Source organism: Plenodomus lingam, assembly GCF_022343315.1.
Source record: "Plenodomus lingam strain CAN1 chromosome Unknown contig_19, whole genome shotgun sequence".
NCBI lineage: Eukaryota > Fungi > Ascomycota > Dothideomycetes > Pleosporales > Leptosphaeriaceae > Plenodomus > Plenodomus lingam.
In genome coordinates, this window is record NW_027093936.1 from 1,000,257 (window position 1) to 1,016,357 (window position 16,101).

Sequence of the window (16,101 nt, forward strand, 5' to 3'; positions counted from 1 at the left end):
GACTATTTAGATAACTTCTATATTACCTATCTAGATAATATCCTTATCTACTCTAAGAACCTTGCTACTTATAAGGACTATATTTAAAAAGTCCTTAAGCGTCTTTATTCTACTAGATTATAGGCTAATATTAAGAAAAGCGAATTCTATATAACTTATACCTGTTACCTTAGATATATCCTTACTAACAAAGGCTTAGAGGTAGACCCTAATAAAGTTAAAGTACTCTAAAACTAGTCCGCTCCTAAGATAATAACTAAAGTAAAGTCCTTCCTAGGATTTACTAGATTCTACTAGTAGTTTGTAGAAAACTTCTCTAAGATAGCTAAGCCCTTAACTACTCTCTAGAGTCCTGCTACCCTATTTGTATAGACTTTAGAATACTAACAAGCCTTTAACTAGCTTAGGAATGCCCTGCTAGCAATCCTAAGCTTAGCTTACTTCTATCCTAAGTACCCTCTAAAACTAGAGATAGACGCCTCTAATAGAGTTATTATAGCTATCCTCTTATAGGGGCATCCTAATAGAAAATAGTACCCTATATCCTTCTTTAGTTAGACCCTTACTAGTTCTAAACTTAACTAGGAAATCTATAATAAAGAATTATTTACTATAATCTGCGCCTTTAAGAAATAGCGTGCTAACCTAATAAGTACTTAGCACCTTATTAGAGTATACATAGACTATAGAGTACTAGAGTACTTTATATCTACTAAAGTCCTTAGTGCTAGGCAAGCTAGATAGCTAGAGGTTATAAGTCCCTTTAACTTCTAAATTAAGTATACTCCTAGATCTTATAACGCCTAGGCTAATATCCTAAGTAGAAGGGAACAGGATATAGTTAACCTTAAGACTACTTAAAGGGATAATTATTTACAAGTAATAATTACCCTAGATAGGTTATACTCCTAAATTAACTCTAACTTAGCGCAAGACTACCTAGCTAAGTATTCCTTACTAATCCTTGCTTTAATTATAGTAGTTTAGAACCTAATAACTCTTAGATCCCTAGAACTTATTAAAACTCTTCTCTAAGAAAATAGGTTCTTATTCCTAATAGAAAGATTAGAGCTGCCTAAGCACTATTAGATAGAAAATAGACTCCTTCTCTACTAGGATTAACTTTACGTGCCTGTTAGATTAGTCCTATATACTAGACTAATTTGTAAGGCTTATAATTAAGTGTCTACTACCTACCTATTAGCTACTAAAACCTATTAGATTCTAGCCTAATATTACTACTAGAAAGGTATAGAGACTACCTATAAACGCTATATTTAAAACTATATCCTATACAGGAGAGGGCACCTAAGATAGCACTAACTCCCTAGCATGCTCTACCTTCTTCCTATCCCTAGTCTACTAATGCAACACCTGTGCATTAATTTTAAGGATTTTCCCTAGGATTAACGTGGTTATAATTAGATTATAGTTATTATTAATCGCCTATTAAAGCAAGCTATTACTATCCCTTACTATAAAACTATAGACGCTTAAGGTATAGCTACCTTATTTATTTAGTAGGTATACTAATTTAGATACACTCTAGATACTATTATTTCTAATTAAGGCCCTTAGTTTATATCTAGTTTCTAGTCTAAGTTCTATTAGATTATAGGCACTAAAGTTAAGCTCTCTACTACCTACTATAAATAAACTAATAGATAAACTAAGATTATAAATAAGTATATTAATTAGAGACTAAGGCCTTTTATATCCTATTACTAAGATAACTAGAGTAACCTACTACCTATAATAGACTGTGCCTAAAGTACTCTTCTATATTTATCTATTAGTATAGCTCTATATTAGCTCCTCTTTAGTTCCTTACTAAAGCAAAGTTAGTATTAGAAACTAGTAAAGACCCTATCTACTATACTAGAGAAACTAAACTATAAAGACGCCTTATCCCTTACTACTTAGATACACAACGCCTAGAAGATTACTAAAGAAAATATAGAAAGAGCTTAAGACTAAATACGCTCTACTACTAATTACTATTACTATCTAGTTAACTAGAAGGTTAGTAACTATATTTATCTATCTACTACTAATCTTGCTATTTTATAACCTAGCTAAAAACTATCTAAATAATAGGAAGGTCCCTTTAAGGTATTAGAATAAGTAGGAAACGCGTATTGCCTCTAATTACTACCTAGTTCTAAGATCTATAATATTTTCTTTCCTAATATACTATATAAAGATCCCTAAGACCTATTACCTAGATAAGAGGCTCTAAAGCCCCCTAGTACCCCTATATAAGGTGTAGAGGAATAGGAGGTAGAAGAAATCCTAGCTAGCAAATTATATTAATCTAAGCTAAAATATAAGGTTAAGTAGGTTAGATATAATCCTAATCCTATTTAGTATCCTACCTCTAACTTTATAGGTGCTCCCTATAAATTATAGATATTCTACTAATAGTATCTAAATTAGCTAGGTCCCCTACGCAGCTTACTAAAATAGATTTAAGCCTAGGAAAAAGGTAAAGAGGATCTAATATTACTTTATAATAATTATACCTAGTATTAGAACTAATTTATATCCTATTTAGCTACGTATTATCTATTAACTACTACTTATTACTATTATTCTTATTACTATTTATTATTATATCCTATTTAGAACCTTTAAGGTTCCTAGGACACTACCCCTAGGAAACCTCCTTATTCTATATCTATCTCTCTATTAGACCCTAGTTTAGACTCTATATTAGCTAAGATAGCGCCTAGACTATCTTTCTTAGCTAGCTTCTAGATAACTAGTGTAGCAGGTGTAGGAGCTAGAACTAATTTAGACGCCTTCTTATTAAATACCTTTATCTTAGCCTACACTATAAAGGTTACCTTCTAATTTAGTACTATTTCCTCTTTAAGTTTATTAATAGCCCTTATTAAGCCCCTAACTACTAAGACTATCTTATAAATACTATTCTAAAGCTAATATAAATTAGATATAGTAGTATAATATATAGCTATAAGGATCTTAGTAGCTTCTATACCCTTAGTCTAAGATTTAGTAATAGTAATAGTTTTAGCTAGGTTTTAGGTAGTCCTCTAAATAGTAGCCTTAAATTAGTTAATATCCTTCTAATAGCGCTTTAATACCTAGGCTCCTACAGACTCCTTAGGGGGGTTTACTATCTAACTATAGTACTTATCTAAAGCACCTTAAAGAAGAGAGTACTTAGGCCTAATATAACTAGGAATCTATTATAGTTAAAAAAGAAACCTAGCAGACTTAGATATAAACTAGATTATAATACTTATTCTATAAAATATAGTACTAGCATTTCTTAGAGTTCTATAAAGCAAAGTTAAAGTTAATAAACTTGCCCTAAGCTAGAGCCCTAATAGCTTGCATACACAGAGTATAGTAGGTAGCTAGTAAGACTCCTAGTAGCACTAGGATAGGTATAGTATTTAGATCTAATTTAGATTAGTAACTATTTTAATTATATAGATCTATTACTTACTAGATTTTAGATAGGATAGATATAGGTTAAAAAGTTTAAAAATTTTAGGGATATAGGAATAAGAAAGTTAGTAGGTAAAGGGCTAGTTATAGGCAGGCTAGGGATAGGGGTCTGTGCTATAGGAAGAAGAAGTAAAGGTAAAGGTAGAGGTAAAGGTGGATTTATTTTGCAAAAAGCTCTTCTTTAATAAGGGATCTAAACCTAATCCTAAGGATAGGGACTATCCTTTCTCTATAGGAGGGGGTAGTGTAATATTAAGGTAGAATTGCCTACCTATTATTCTATACTAAGTTAGGCCTAATAAAGGCCTGACTTACTTATGTATATAGAGAACAGCTCGCCTATAGTTAGGATAGGCATATTCTTCTTGTCCTTTCGTACAAGACCTATAGGTGTAGGAATCTTATCCTTTTCTGTATAGACGCGCACTCCTATATGCCTTTAAGTTATATAGGATACCTTTTGGATGCCCTACCTACCTAAGTTGTTACAATAACTATAGTAAGTCTTAGTTAGTAGGAGTTAAAGTAATTAGGTAAGAGGTAGAGAATATAAAGCTACTATATAGGCTATACTAGCTTAATTAAGGAGTCTTTTTATAAAGTTTTAAGCCCTAGTAGGTAAGATAGGTAGCTATTTTAATATTATAGTCTATCTAAGACCTTAATAGTAAAGGGTAATAATAGTAGAGCGCGTCTTACGCAAATACTTACTATAATAAGGCATTGTAAACTTAAATACTGCTGCTAAAACCCCGCTAAAATTAATAGATTGTGTGGTTAAGGATGCTTTGTTTCGCCACAGTGGGTCCAATTACATGACTTCTGGACTAGGCGGGATGATGAGTAGCTTCAGCCAGTTGTGAGCAAATGCGGAGAGCGGAATGGGTTTCCCGTAACAGCCTGCACTTGCCGGTTGATTATATACTACTCCGGTCCTTCATTCCGTGCCCCTTCTTCCTTGAGCCGTCTAAATTCTTTTTAAGCCGAAATCCAAAGTGCCCTTGTCTGCTTCATTTACCTTGCTTGTGGCGTGGTGAGCTCTCTCACAACACCCCACATCCAAGTTCGGTACTTCCTTCGCACACCACAGGATCATGGCCACCCGCCGAGCCATCTCACGGCTTCCCTCGCTGACCGCTCGAGCCTCTCTCCCACGCGCTACCCCTCTCTGCACGAGAATGTCGTCGCCGGTAAGCCAGAGTAAAGTGGCGGCACGGCGGTTACATGCGACTGCCCAACATTTGATGCCCGCATCAGCTGCCACCGAGTCGTATCCCATGAATCACGAGCCGATTCAGTCACCCTCGGACACGCCTAATTTCCTCGACAACAAATTCGTAGCCTCGCAATCATCGCAATGGATCGACCTGCACGACCCCGCGACCAACAATCTGGTCACACGGGTGCCCCAAAGCACAGATGCGGAGCTCAAAGCTGCGGTGGATAGCGCGGAGAAGGCATTCAAGCCATGGAGGGAGACGAGCCTGCTTCACAGGCAACAGATCATGTTCAAGTATACCCACTTGATCCGCGAAAACTGGGACAGACTGGCGGCTAGCATCACCTTGGAGCAAGGCAAGACCTTTGCCGATGCGCGTGGTGATGTCCTCCGTGGTCTGCAGGTCGCCGAGAACGCCTGTGGTATTACCACACAAATGACAGGCGAGGTCCTCCAGGTGGCAAAGGACATGGAAACTCGCAGCTACAGGGAGCCATTGGGCATCGTGGCTGCCATTTGCCCATTCAGTGAGTGTTGATGAGCAGCATGGCTGAGCGGCGCAACTAACCCACCTATCCCCCAGACTTCCCCGCCATGATCCCCCTCTGGACCATCCCGATTGCGACTGTGACGGGAAACACCTGTATCATCAAGCCGTCGGAGCGCGATCCTGGAGCATGCATGATCCTTGCTGAGCTCGCCGAAAAGGCTGGGTTCCCTCCTGGTGTCATCAACATTGTTCACGGCGCCGCAAAGACGGTCGACTTTATTCTCGACGAGCCCCGCATCAAGGCTATTAGCTTCGTGGGTAGCAACAAGGCTGGAGAGTACATTTACTCGCGTGCCTCGGCGAACGGGAAGCGTTGCCAGGCTAATCTGGGTGCGAAGAATCACGCCGCTGTGCTTCCCGACTGCAACAAGAACCACGCTTTGAACGCTATTGCTGGAGCTGCGTTTGGTGCTGCCGGACAGCGTTGCATGGCTCTCAGCACCCTGGTCATGATTGGCGAGACCAAGGACTGGGTCCCTGAGATTGCCGAGCGCGCAAAGCAGCTGTCGATGAACGGTGGGTTTGAAGAGGGCGCAGACCTAGGCCCGGTGATTACACCTCAGTCGAAGAAGCGGATAGAGGACTTGATTGCCAGTGCGGAGGCCGAGGGCGCGACCATCCTCCTTGATGGACGTGGGCAGAAGCCTGCGAACAAGAAGTATGCCAATGGCAACTGGGTGAGTTGATGGATAGACACAGTCCCGCCACGCTCTCCTACTGACAGGGGGGGGAAAACCAGGTCGGACCAACGATTATTGCAAACGTCAAGCCACACATGAAGTGCTACACCGAGGAAATCTTCGGCCCCGTCCTCGTCTGCCTCAATGTCGACACCATTGACGAAGCCATCGACCTCATCAATGCAAACGAGTACGGCAACGGCACCGCCATCTTCACCCGCTCTGGCTCCACCGCCGGCCGCTTCCAGCACGAGATCGAGGCCGGCCAGGTCGGCATCAACGTGCCCATTCCCGTCCCTGTAAGTTTTGGACCCTTTTTCTTTTGACAGCACCCCACGATTCATAAATCCATGGTTCCTCCCCACGCAGCCAGGCTAACACGTCATGCCAGCTCCCCATGTTCTCCTTCACAGGTAATAAGAAGTCGGTTGCGGGCGGTGGCGCAAACACGTTTTACGGCAAGCCTGGGCTGCAGTTTTACACGCAGCAGAAGACGGTGACAAGTTTGTGGCGGAGCGAGGATGCGGTGGCGACGAGGGCGGCGGTGAATATGCCGACGCATAGTTAGGGGGGTGTTGGGGTCGCGACGGATCGAGTTGGATGTTGGTCTGGGTAGCGTGGTTAGGTGGTTGGTGTTGTATAGCGTGTCGTGTTGTGTTGTATCTTCTCCATGTATCTAACGCACATGAAAAAAAGCATTACGGGAATGAGAACATTTATCTTAGCCTATGGGAATACTTGATGACATTGTGACTTATTCGATCGCTTTTCCTCACCTCAAACTATCTCGTATTCTGTGACCTTTTCCTTGGTGGGGGAGGGGGGGGGGGGTGTTAGGTATGCGGATGGAATGGGGATTTAGATACAGGATAGAAGATTTAGGATTTTATATTGAAACATACGATACTAGGGTTAATATCCGCAGCTGTAAATATAATAGCGGAGTGTACCGGTATGTTTAGCAGGCTTTTTGAGTCCTTGGCCTTGCTTTTGGTCTTGGTCTTGGTCTTGGTCTTGGTCTTGGTCTTGGTCTTGGTCTTGGTCTTGGTCTTGGTCTTGGTCTCTAGCCCAGCTGTACAGCTACTTATGCGGCGAAATCACGCTTCATTTTTCAGGCTTGGAAGGAGCTTGGCTTGCTAGTTGCTTGTTAGTTGCTTAAGGGGTGGATGTGGATTGGGGGCTTTGGGGGATAGGGAGTTTGTGCTTGGGGGGTTAAAATGGGGATTGGGATGGGTTGGATCAGACCGTATGGAAGTTGAAGGAGGTTGGGACTTGGACTTGAGCTTGGGTGGTTTGCCAGCTGTGTTGGGCTGTGTACTGGGCTATGTGGTGTTGGGTGTTTGTACTGTGTGATGTATCATGCAGCAACGATGGCAGTTGTGGCATTGTGTATGGTAGGGGGAGAGAAGAGGAGCAAGAGGCGTTTAAACTGCATATACCGGTACAAAAAGTTTTGTACCGTAATCTACCTACACCTTTTTTTTTGGCTAGAATAGAGGGTACGGTAGTGTTGTTGTACACCAGATTATGCGCGGTGTGCACTGGATAAGAGGCATAGGGTTTGGGTTATCCATCATAAATCAGACAAGTACCACAACGCGCTTGTGTAAAAGCCCATCCGCTGCCATCGCAATCGTGATTACAATATTGACCTTGTACTTATATCTTACGATCACGATCGCGACTCCAACTTCCGACCCCTAGCGTCGTCACCCCACAGTATGATAACTGCCACACCGTGTGTAGTCATGGAGTAGCCGAGAGCGGCGGTTGGTTTACTGGTAGAGTGGCGTACTGTAGTACTATTGGGATCAAAATGGCGATCATCGTAGAGGGCCGATCTCCTACTAGTTGTCTCGGCTAGTTTGAGGATCACGTTACTTGTCTTGTGCCATCAAAATAGCCAGGATGTAGCAGTGGCAAATCACATGATACTCAAACTACCCGAGCGCATGAGTACTACTCTATACGAGGAGTATACCATACCACACTATACGTACACACTGCATCTGGCCCCGTACCCCCGTTCCCGTTCCCCGTCTAAACCAGTCTATAGCATCGCCACAACAATTTCCGCACATTTTCCGCATCCGTCCTGGTCTGGTATGCAAAAACGAAACTTTGCTAGTTATCAAATCCCGACTTTTTTTTCTTGATTTGCATGCCTATTGTTAGACGGCACCTACCGGTACCGTACATTGAGCTACGGTAATTCGAGCGGGTGCACGAACGCGGAAGAGCGGAAGGCTGGTTCCGAGGATTGACGTTGCGTTGCCTGGGTTTCCGTGTGTGTGGGAGGGCGGGGATTGGCATGCAAGCTGCGAGGTAAAGGAATATACGGGGCTGGGAGTTATGGGGGGGTTACACATGAATGATTTTGATGGATGGATGTAATAGTACGGGTGCGGTACTACTTCTGTTTACTGTGAGGTGATTGTGGGGTGATGACGATGCTGGCGTGCGAACTGGTTGTAGAAATGAATGCTGCTTTAGAGTGGCCGGCAAGACGGTGTGAAGTACTGTGTAGTGCGATTATGTGTGCATGTCTAATGGGATCGCGATTGACTTTTTTCAATCCCAATTGCTATTTGCCACCGTTACCTATTATTATCTTGCTTCCCGTCGGTTCATCTCGACGTCGGAGTGGTTCCGGCCAGTCTTGTTGGATTGATCATTGTCATCTTCCCATGCGCGTGTGCACATCGATCGAGTACGCATGCGTGTACACGGTATCTATTCACCGCTCTCTGTCTGACGCTGTATGATAGATCGGCATATACCGTCACCGGTACAAGACCACAGTGTGGCCGAGAAGTATGGAGCTGAGCTTATTGGGCCGAATGTGCCAAGTGAGCCGCGAGTTTCAGGATTGAGTAGTGACCGAAAATATATGGTGAAGCTACTTGACCTGAATCTGCTACTGTAAGTGAGCGTAAGCTTTGGGATTAAGTAGTGATTTAAAAAAAAGATGAAGCTGATCTTACTAGGGCCTAAAATCCTAGCGTACGGCGTGTAAGATTTAGGATTAAGCAAAACCTATCTACTGTGTAGGCACAAAATATGTCAAAGCGATTAAGGCTGCACAGGTACAAATGTCTCGATTACCAATGGTACATTGTAATACTAATACTCATCAGTCTCACTATCTTGATCGGGGTATACATGCTCTGATGGCGGCTGCGTAAGTGCACTAAAATGAAATCGTAATTGCACAGTCTCACAAAGAAAGGTCCCAGACAAACAGAAAAGCCCTGGTCTAACCGGACAAATGTTCACTTGCTGGACAAATTGTTGCGAATGAAATGGTGTGGGGGAACGTGAGTTGCAGGATTGAGCAGTGGCCAAAAGTACATGGCGAAGCTTCTTGGCTTGCATGTCATATTAGAGCTTACCGTATTGACCATAAACTTTCATTTTAGACACGATAAAATGAATCAACCTTGGCCTATCGGTATGATATCCACCATAAGTAAGTTTGACTATCATGGATCAATCTCTCAAGTCTAAAGATTTGTTGAACAACATGCGCATAGGAAGAATGGGTATATTCTGTTCATGAAATTTTTTATATCATTTATTTCTAGACTAGCAGAGGCTAAAGAGTACAAAGCTTAGCTAACCTTATTGGCCTGAAGTAATACCGTACGGTGTAAGAGAGTGTAAGCTTTAGGACTAAGTCGTGGCCAAAAAGTGTAAGCTAACCTTATTGGCCTACATGTGTCATTGTGTAGTGTAAGTAAATGCAAGCTTTAAGATTAAGCAGTAGCCAAGAAGTCTAAATTTAACTTTATTACCCTAAATGTGCAACTGTACAGAGTAAGTGTGACCCTCAGAATTAAGCAGGACCTAGGTACATGAAGTTTTAGATTGTTCAAGACTGCACAGGTATAAATATCTTGTTTCTAACGTCACCTTTTAATACTTGTCAGTCTCACTACCTTGATCTACCTCTACAGTGATCAGTCGCAAGAGCCCTCTTCGGCAGAGCATTAATCTAATTTCAACTTTAAGTTCAACATTGCGCAGATGGTGAGTTTTGCAGAAGAGGTAGTTGCGTAAGTGCACTAAGAAAGATTGTAATCACATACCAGTAGTCTAACAGACTAAAAGGGTGGCGGCGGAGATACCTATCACTGCTGGGTTCAATTTTGCCGTAAATAGGCACATGGATATAAGATATGGGCCACGACCAAGGCGTACGATATCTAGACAAGCACGTATGAGCCCGAATGTGCCAAGTGAGCAGGAGTTTCAGGACCACGCAGGACCTACCTACGTACTGCCTCGACAAGTTTGAGACTCTTGTACATAAATATCCTGTTTCTACCCTTCTTGTTTGTCTCACTACCTGAATTTACTTTGGCAAATATCACTCATTCTGACTCACCATCTCAAATCCTTAGGAGTTCAATCATCAGCGCTGGCAGTGAAAATTCGACTGTCCTTTGGTGAATCTAGTGCTTCTTCTCCTTGTGCTTGTTATACAACAGGTCAACGGTTCAACACCTACAGTGCTGTCAAGCTGTAGATGGAATTGTATGATATGATTGATCGTCGTGGTGGTGCAACTAAAGAAGAACCGCCGGCCGGTATGTTTAAAGTGTAAAAGTGAGTGTAGTGTTTACAACTTTGTAAGCAGGGCTAGACCGTAAGATAAAAGGCTTAGCAGGCGAGTGGGTTTGCAACAGGCAAGCATATTGGAAGTTATCCTCGGCCTGATCGTGAACCGGGTCGCTGGAGAGATCAATGGTTGAGTGCTCAGAAGTGCGCTCCCCGTGGTTGCGTAAGTGTACCAGGGGAGACTATACCTTTGTTATTACATTACGTGGGCTGGTAGATTAAAAAGCCAATGCGGCATAATATAATGGGATTCTGATATCCCTCGGTTCAATGCGGCCCAGTCGGAACAGCATAACGATGAATGAGCAGTGGCCAAAAGTACGGTGTATGGCTGACTGAGGCCAAGCCTATACTGGCCCGAAGGTGCGGAGTGAGCGTGAGGAGCAAGACTGAGGACGGACTGGGTGACACCGTATGTGCAGTACATGTTGACGTAGTTTGAGTCAGTCAGTCGTATATAAATCCTTTGTTTTCTGCCCTCTTCCTTCATCTCACCACCACAATCAACACAGATTTCAGCACTGACATCTTTCAAAGTTCAATTACCTACAAGCGTTCACAATATCAATCATGAAGCTATCCTTTGCAATGTTTCTTCTCCCTGTGCTTACTGTGGCACAAGAATGCAGAACTGTAGGCACTTGTATTAGACAGGGTATGGGAGTAAGTAAAGATTTGATTCAACGTCTGGATGCAGTAACACTAGCAAGCCCATTGTCTTGCGACGCCATCGGAACTTGTTCACCTGAGAAATGCCATGCGGATGAGACGTGCCAAAATGCAATTTGTGTACGTCCACTACAAAAGATAGTAAATTCCTCATTACATGCCATTTTCCAATTGATTTGCAAGACTGGGAAGGTGATTGTTGCAAATGATGATAGTTCAAGGCATCAAAACCATACAGTCAGAATGATGTCTACAGGATACAGCAACTCGTCGGCGCAGGAATTGCAGACATCACTCACAAAAATGGCTTGGTTGTGGCTGGTGGCAAATCACAATGATCCACGCACTACCGACTTGTGTGCACGGAAACCCTACGGTACTCTACCATGGGCACCAGATAGCATACGATAGCAAATCGAAAATCCGCTTTACGAAAACCTGCCTTGTTCAGGAAGCTGATGCAGTACCTAAGCCCCTGCCCGCATTGAGTTGGGGGAACCGGTACCGGTACGGGTACATGAAACAAAGTTGCGGTGTAAATGAACAGCCGTGCCAAGAAGATTTTCCATCTCAGCTTACACGCACCATGGGGCTGCTGACGGCTTGTTTGCTCGCTGCAGTTGCGGTTGCTGTGGAGGCTGGGAGTGGGGATGGGGGAGGGGTGGGCTGTGGGGCGAGGAATGGAGGAATGGAGAATCACTGCGCTGGGTATACCGGTAGCCCAACGCGGATGGCAGACTATTGAACCATGGACTGTGGAAATGGGTAGTCGAATGATGCGAAATGCTTCCACGGAGGTGTCATTGAAGTAGCAGGATATCTCAAAATAGTCTACTCTACTACTATGCTAAGAGGCTACATAGTGGTAGGTGCATGGGGTAGTAGTTGATGAGTTGATGATGATGACGAAGACGGACACTTGGAACCAGCACTAGCATAGCATGCATGATAGATCCATCTTACAATGTAATGGCACATTTTGCCGAGAAGAGCATGTTGTCCGACATCGTGTCTTTAAGGCCTGCGCCGGGTGGTCGAACGTCCACGCTGGCGGTACCAGTGCAGTCGGGGTCACTGGGTCATGATTTAGTAGTAGACTTACACGTGGAGTGTGCGCAAAATATTTGGGTGCCAGTTCTCCAAATCTATGTCAGTAATTGAGCTAGTTTTGTGATGAGAACTAAGTTTCTTGAGTCCCAGACAGCGATTCTGGTGGTCTCTTGGGCCATGGCTTGCGGAGCCAACAAGGCACCGTAGAGGACTGTCGATAGCTGGACCATGTTTGCGTTGTCGTTCAAGGCAAGAGGGGAGTTGTTCCTTCTTGAAAGATAAGTGTAGGGTTGCAATAGCTGAGTAAGTGATGATGTGTGTAGAAGTTGTTTTGGTACCATCCCATGGCCACTCCCAGCGTACTTGTTATATAGACCAGGCGTCCCAAATTAGGTTTGCCTTTTATGTGGCTCGTATGAAAAAAAAATTGCCTCAAGAGGGTAGCGCTCAGAAGAGAAAAATAAAAAGGGCCGTCATGCTGCGATGCTGCGAATCCAAGGCCGCATCACGACTTGGCAGAAGATGAGTGAAGAAATGTGAGGAATCAAGATCAGGCTAGCATGTCCACAAGTCACAAGAGTAAGTGTATCCTACCAAAAGGAAGTCGTCGGGCGTATCGATTGAGCGTATAGAGTAGGTATAGCATTGCTGCTAGTCAGGGATAGCCGCGATGGCGCATGCATACGGTACTAGCATACACCGTGATAGTCTGTAATAGGCGTAACAGGGCAGCTGTCAATAGCCAGGAATAGTCAGACATTAGTTGGCAATAGCACGATACTGGCTGGTTTCCATGGTCAAGCATGTGCTTGTAGCCTCAATTGGCCCATTGGCTGCTCGGCGAGACCGGATGCTCAACAAGCTTCAACATCCGCGCGTACTTTTTTGGGCTCTGGGCGTGCGTCGTCGTCGTCGTCGTCGTCGTCGTCGTCGTCGTCGTCGTCGTCAGACGTGTTGCCATGTCGGTCTGCCGCCTTCTTTTCCTGTGGCTGTGTGACTAGGTATGGGCGGCAGTATATCTATGACTATGTGTGTGCATGTGTGCCAATCGCTTGCTGTTGTCATTCACACTTGGCACTGGACTCTACCATAGTTGGAAGACTGCCTTACCGGCTTCCGGCCACCGGCCACCGGCCTCCCCATCCTCGTTCCACCGTCTACTTGTGCCCATCATCTTCTTTTGCTGTTACTGCTGTTGCCATCGTTGCTGCTAACACCTCTCTCTCTCTCTTTCTCTCTCTCTTTCTCTGCCCCCCTCCCCCCCTCTCTCTCTCTCTCTCTCTCTCTCTCACACACACACACACACACACACTTACATACATACAAACAACTGTCACTTACATCACATTACATTATCGCTGCTGCACGACGCCCTGTCTTGCATCCAGCCTTATATCTCTACCTAATCTCGCTACGCGCCGTGATCCACCGGGCAGCCTGTCCCGACTCCGCAATACCCGTCACACCAGCCTCACCGCAGTCACAGCTCCTGCGTTAGAAGCTCGCCAGGACCCGATCGACCTGGACATTGCACAATAAAACTGGGCTTCTTTGCACCAGCAGCCATGTCGCCCGCCACAGAACAGCCGCCAGCCCAGCCGCCGGCCAGCGCGTCTCGTCCGCGCGCAAAGTCCAGCGCCTTCAGCTTCCACAGCGACAAGAGCTCCAAACACGAGCGCAAAATCAGCGAGGGCGAGAAGCGCAAGACCCATTACGACCCCAACACCAAAGCCAATCCCAACGCCGCCATGAATGAGATTCAGCCCAGTACGTTTCTTCTTCTCCATCTCCTTCTTGTTCTTCCCCTGCTGCGTGCATGCATTCCGTGCTTGTGTACACCGACTGGCCTTTGCTGACTTTGGATGCAGTCGCCGCTGCCCTCGAAAAGCCCACGCTTCAGTCGCTTCGCTCGTTCCAGCACACTGATTCTACAGGAAATCCCATTGGTGAGTTGCTGCTTCCCTCCTGAGTTGGCTGTTGTCGCCATGATCGTCGTTCATGTTGTTGTCATGTCGCCTGTCGAACCACGCACGATGCATGACCACGCCTCTAACACCCTCCAGTCGACCCAGATCTCTCCAATCCCACTCGCTCAAGATGGGAACGTCCCCTCGACACCATCCGCTCCTTCGAAGCCGCCATTGACGGCGAATACAAACGCCGCGTCCAAACCACACGCGGTGATCAGAGCGAGGTCATGAGCGCCTACGGCAGCCGACGAAACAGCTACTATGGCGGCCACGAGCAGAACCGCTATTCTCAAGCCAACAACTCCCCGTACAACCGCCAGTCCGGCCGCGACAGCTACGATGCCTACGGCGCTGGCGGCCCCGTCGGCGGCTACCAACGAATGCGCTACGGAAACCGGATGCAATCCGATCCTGGGTGGAATCGTGGCGGAGCGAACAATGTCTACCCGCAAAACGGCTACCAACAATCCCGCGATACAGTCAACACGAACGGCTCCAACGGCAGCCACAGCGACGGTCCTCACTCCAACGAACCTAGTAGCGATAACAGTTCGATTGAGCGTGGTGTTCCCGTGCGACCCCCGCAACACGACATGGGCGACCCATTTGGATATAGCAGCTTCAACCGGGGACCGATAAGGGAGGAGTATGGACAGCAGGGTCCGTCTCAGCAACAGGGTCCATACTTTCCTTCACAACAGCAGAATCAAGGTGTGCCGCCACCGCCACCGAAACATGCCACACCGTCGGCGCCTATCAAATTGGGTAATTCGGGGCCGCCAGACGCGGGCGCCCATCGACCACCGCTTGCGTCGAAGAAATCAGACGACAAGAGAAAGAGTTGGTTCAAGAAGCGCTTTAGCAAAGATTAGGATCTCAGCAGAGTTTTTTTTTGGAAGAATGGTTGGGATGCGTGGTTGTAATCAGTCCCAGTCATGAGGATCATGAAGGCATCGAAGAAGAGTTTGGCTTTTTGAATGAGTTACACCGTGGGCGCGAGCGCGAGCTTTGATTTTTATTGGCCATTGGAGACGAAGAAGAGAAGGACAGGTTGCCGGTCGTGGTTTTATGTCATGATCCATGATGACGGCGATGGCTATGGCGATTGCAACGAGAATCACGACGATGAGGAATTTTTGTTGATCGCGAGACAACCCGATTGTGCTACCTGGTTTTTGGTTGTATTGCTTATGACATGATTGGGAGTCTTATTTTTTGCTGCTATGATGCCATTGGGGATCCTCTTTTTATCATTGCTATTCCATCTTTTCCACGATTTTCATCTTCGTCGCTTGAAACGATCTTTTTGGCTTTATTAATTGGGCGTTCTTTTTTAGGGTCCTTCATTTATTTCTCGTTGTGCTTGGTATGGGCAGATGTGAGGCACAGGGAGGATTTGACGGATGGCTGAGAGGGCGAGTAGCCGGTTAGCTTGTTTGAATGGAATGGCTCGCCGATTAGCAGATGCTACATTTCATCGACACGAGGCACGCTGGCTTTTTTCGAGCGCTTGCTTGCGTCCATTCTTTTATTCGTTGGTTATTGTAGTGGTAATGGCAGCGGTGGCGATGGCGGTGGCGGCAGCGATATAGCCAACGAGGGCAGTTGGGTATCTGGCTGAACTCGATGGGATAGCATAGTGCAGACGAGGTAGAATGATAATGGTAATGAAAAGGAAGTTTGAGACGTGGGACGATTGAATACACGACATTGACGCGCTTCTTGTGCAGTGTGTTCGATGAATAGTGCAGTGTGTTCGATGAATAGTGCAGTGTGTTTAATAAATAGTGCAGTGTGTTTAATAAATAGTGCAGTGTGTTCGATGAATAGTGCAGTGTGTTCAATAAATAGTGCAGTGTGTTTGAT

At 45.1% G+C, this 16,101-nt stretch overlaps 4 protein-coding genes across 4 annotated transcripts; 3 read left to right on the plus strand and 1 right to left on the minus strand.

The window, feature by feature from the left end:
• The first annotated feature begins 4,094 nt into the window (after positions 1 to 4,094).
• Positions 4,095 to 6,951, plus strand: IAQ61_004358 (uncharacterized protein). The gene is made up of 4 exons (XM_066096311.1): positions 4,095 to 5,223; positions 5,280 to 5,923; positions 5,986 to 6,225; positions 6,318 to 6,951. The coding sequence occupies exons 1-4, from the start codon at positions 4,572 to 4,574 to the stop codon at positions 6,492 to 6,494; spliced, it is 1,713 nt and encodes a 570-aa protein (XP_065953629.1). The 5' UTR covers positions 4,095 to 4,571; the 3' UTR covers positions 6,495 to 6,951.
• Positions 6,952 to 11,116: 4,165 nt separating this feature from the next.
• On the plus strand, positions 11,117 to 11,626 carry IAQ61_004359 (uncharacterized protein; the record flags this gene model as incomplete). Its single annotated transcript, XM_066096312.1, has 1 exon — positions 11,117 to 11,626. The coding sequence occupies one exon, from the start codon at positions 11,117 to 11,119 to the stop codon at positions 11,624 to 11,626; it is 510 nt and encodes a 169-aa protein (XP_065953630.1).
• Positions 11,627 to 12,360: 734 nt separating this feature from the next.
• Positions 12,361 to 12,606, minus strand: IAQ61_004360 (uncharacterized protein; the record flags this gene model as incomplete). Its single annotated transcript, XM_003838959.2, has 1 exon — positions 12,361 to 12,606. One exon carries the CDS (start codon positions 12,604 to 12,606, stop codon positions 12,361 to 12,363), a length of 246 nt encoding a protein of 81 aa, XP_003839007.2.
• Positions 12,607 to 13,166: 560 nt separating this feature from the next.
• Positions 13,167 to 16,087, plus strand: IAQ61_004361 (uncharacterized protein). Its single transcript, XM_003838960.2, has 3 exons — positions 13,167 to 14,032; positions 14,134 to 14,211; positions 14,329 to 16,087. The coding sequence occupies exons 1-3, from the start codon at positions 13,831 to 13,833 to the stop codon at positions 15,105 to 15,107; spliced, it is 1,059 nt and encodes a 352-aa protein (XP_003839008.1). The 5' UTR covers positions 13,167 to 13,830; the 3' UTR covers positions 15,108 to 16,087.
• Positions 16,088 to 16,101: the final 14 nt, after the last annotated feature.

What these genes read in the sequence shown, in the direction of transcription:
- IAQ61_004358 (XM_066096311.1), top strand. Translation starts at nt 4,572, where the DNA reads ATGGCCACCCGCCGAGCCATCTCACGGCTTCCCTCGCTGACCGCTCGA. An exon ending in GGCTGCCATTTGCCCATTCA is followed by an intron (nt 5,224 to 5,279) that starts GTGAGTGTTGAT and finishes CCTATCCCCCAG; the next exon opens with ACTTCCCCGCCATGATCCCC. An exon ending in ACGTGCCCATTCCCGTCCCT is followed by an intron (nt 6,226 to 6,317) that starts GTAAGTTTTGGA and finishes ACGTCATGCCAG; the next exon opens with CTCCCCATGTTCTCCTTCAC.
- IAQ61_004361 (XM_003838960.2), top strand. Translation starts at nt 13,831, where the DNA reads ATGTCGCCCGCCACAGAACAGCCGCCAGCCCAGCCGCCGGCCAGCGCG. An exon ending in CATGAATGAGATTCAGCCCA is followed by an intron (nt 14,033 to 14,133) that starts GTACGTTTCTTC and finishes CTTTGGATGCAG; the next exon opens with TCGCCGCTGCCCTCGAAAAG. An exon ending in TTCTACAGGAAATCCCATTG is followed by an intron (nt 14,212 to 14,328) that starts GTGAGTTGCTGC and finishes AACACCCTCCAG; the next exon opens with TCGACCCAGATCTCTCCAAT.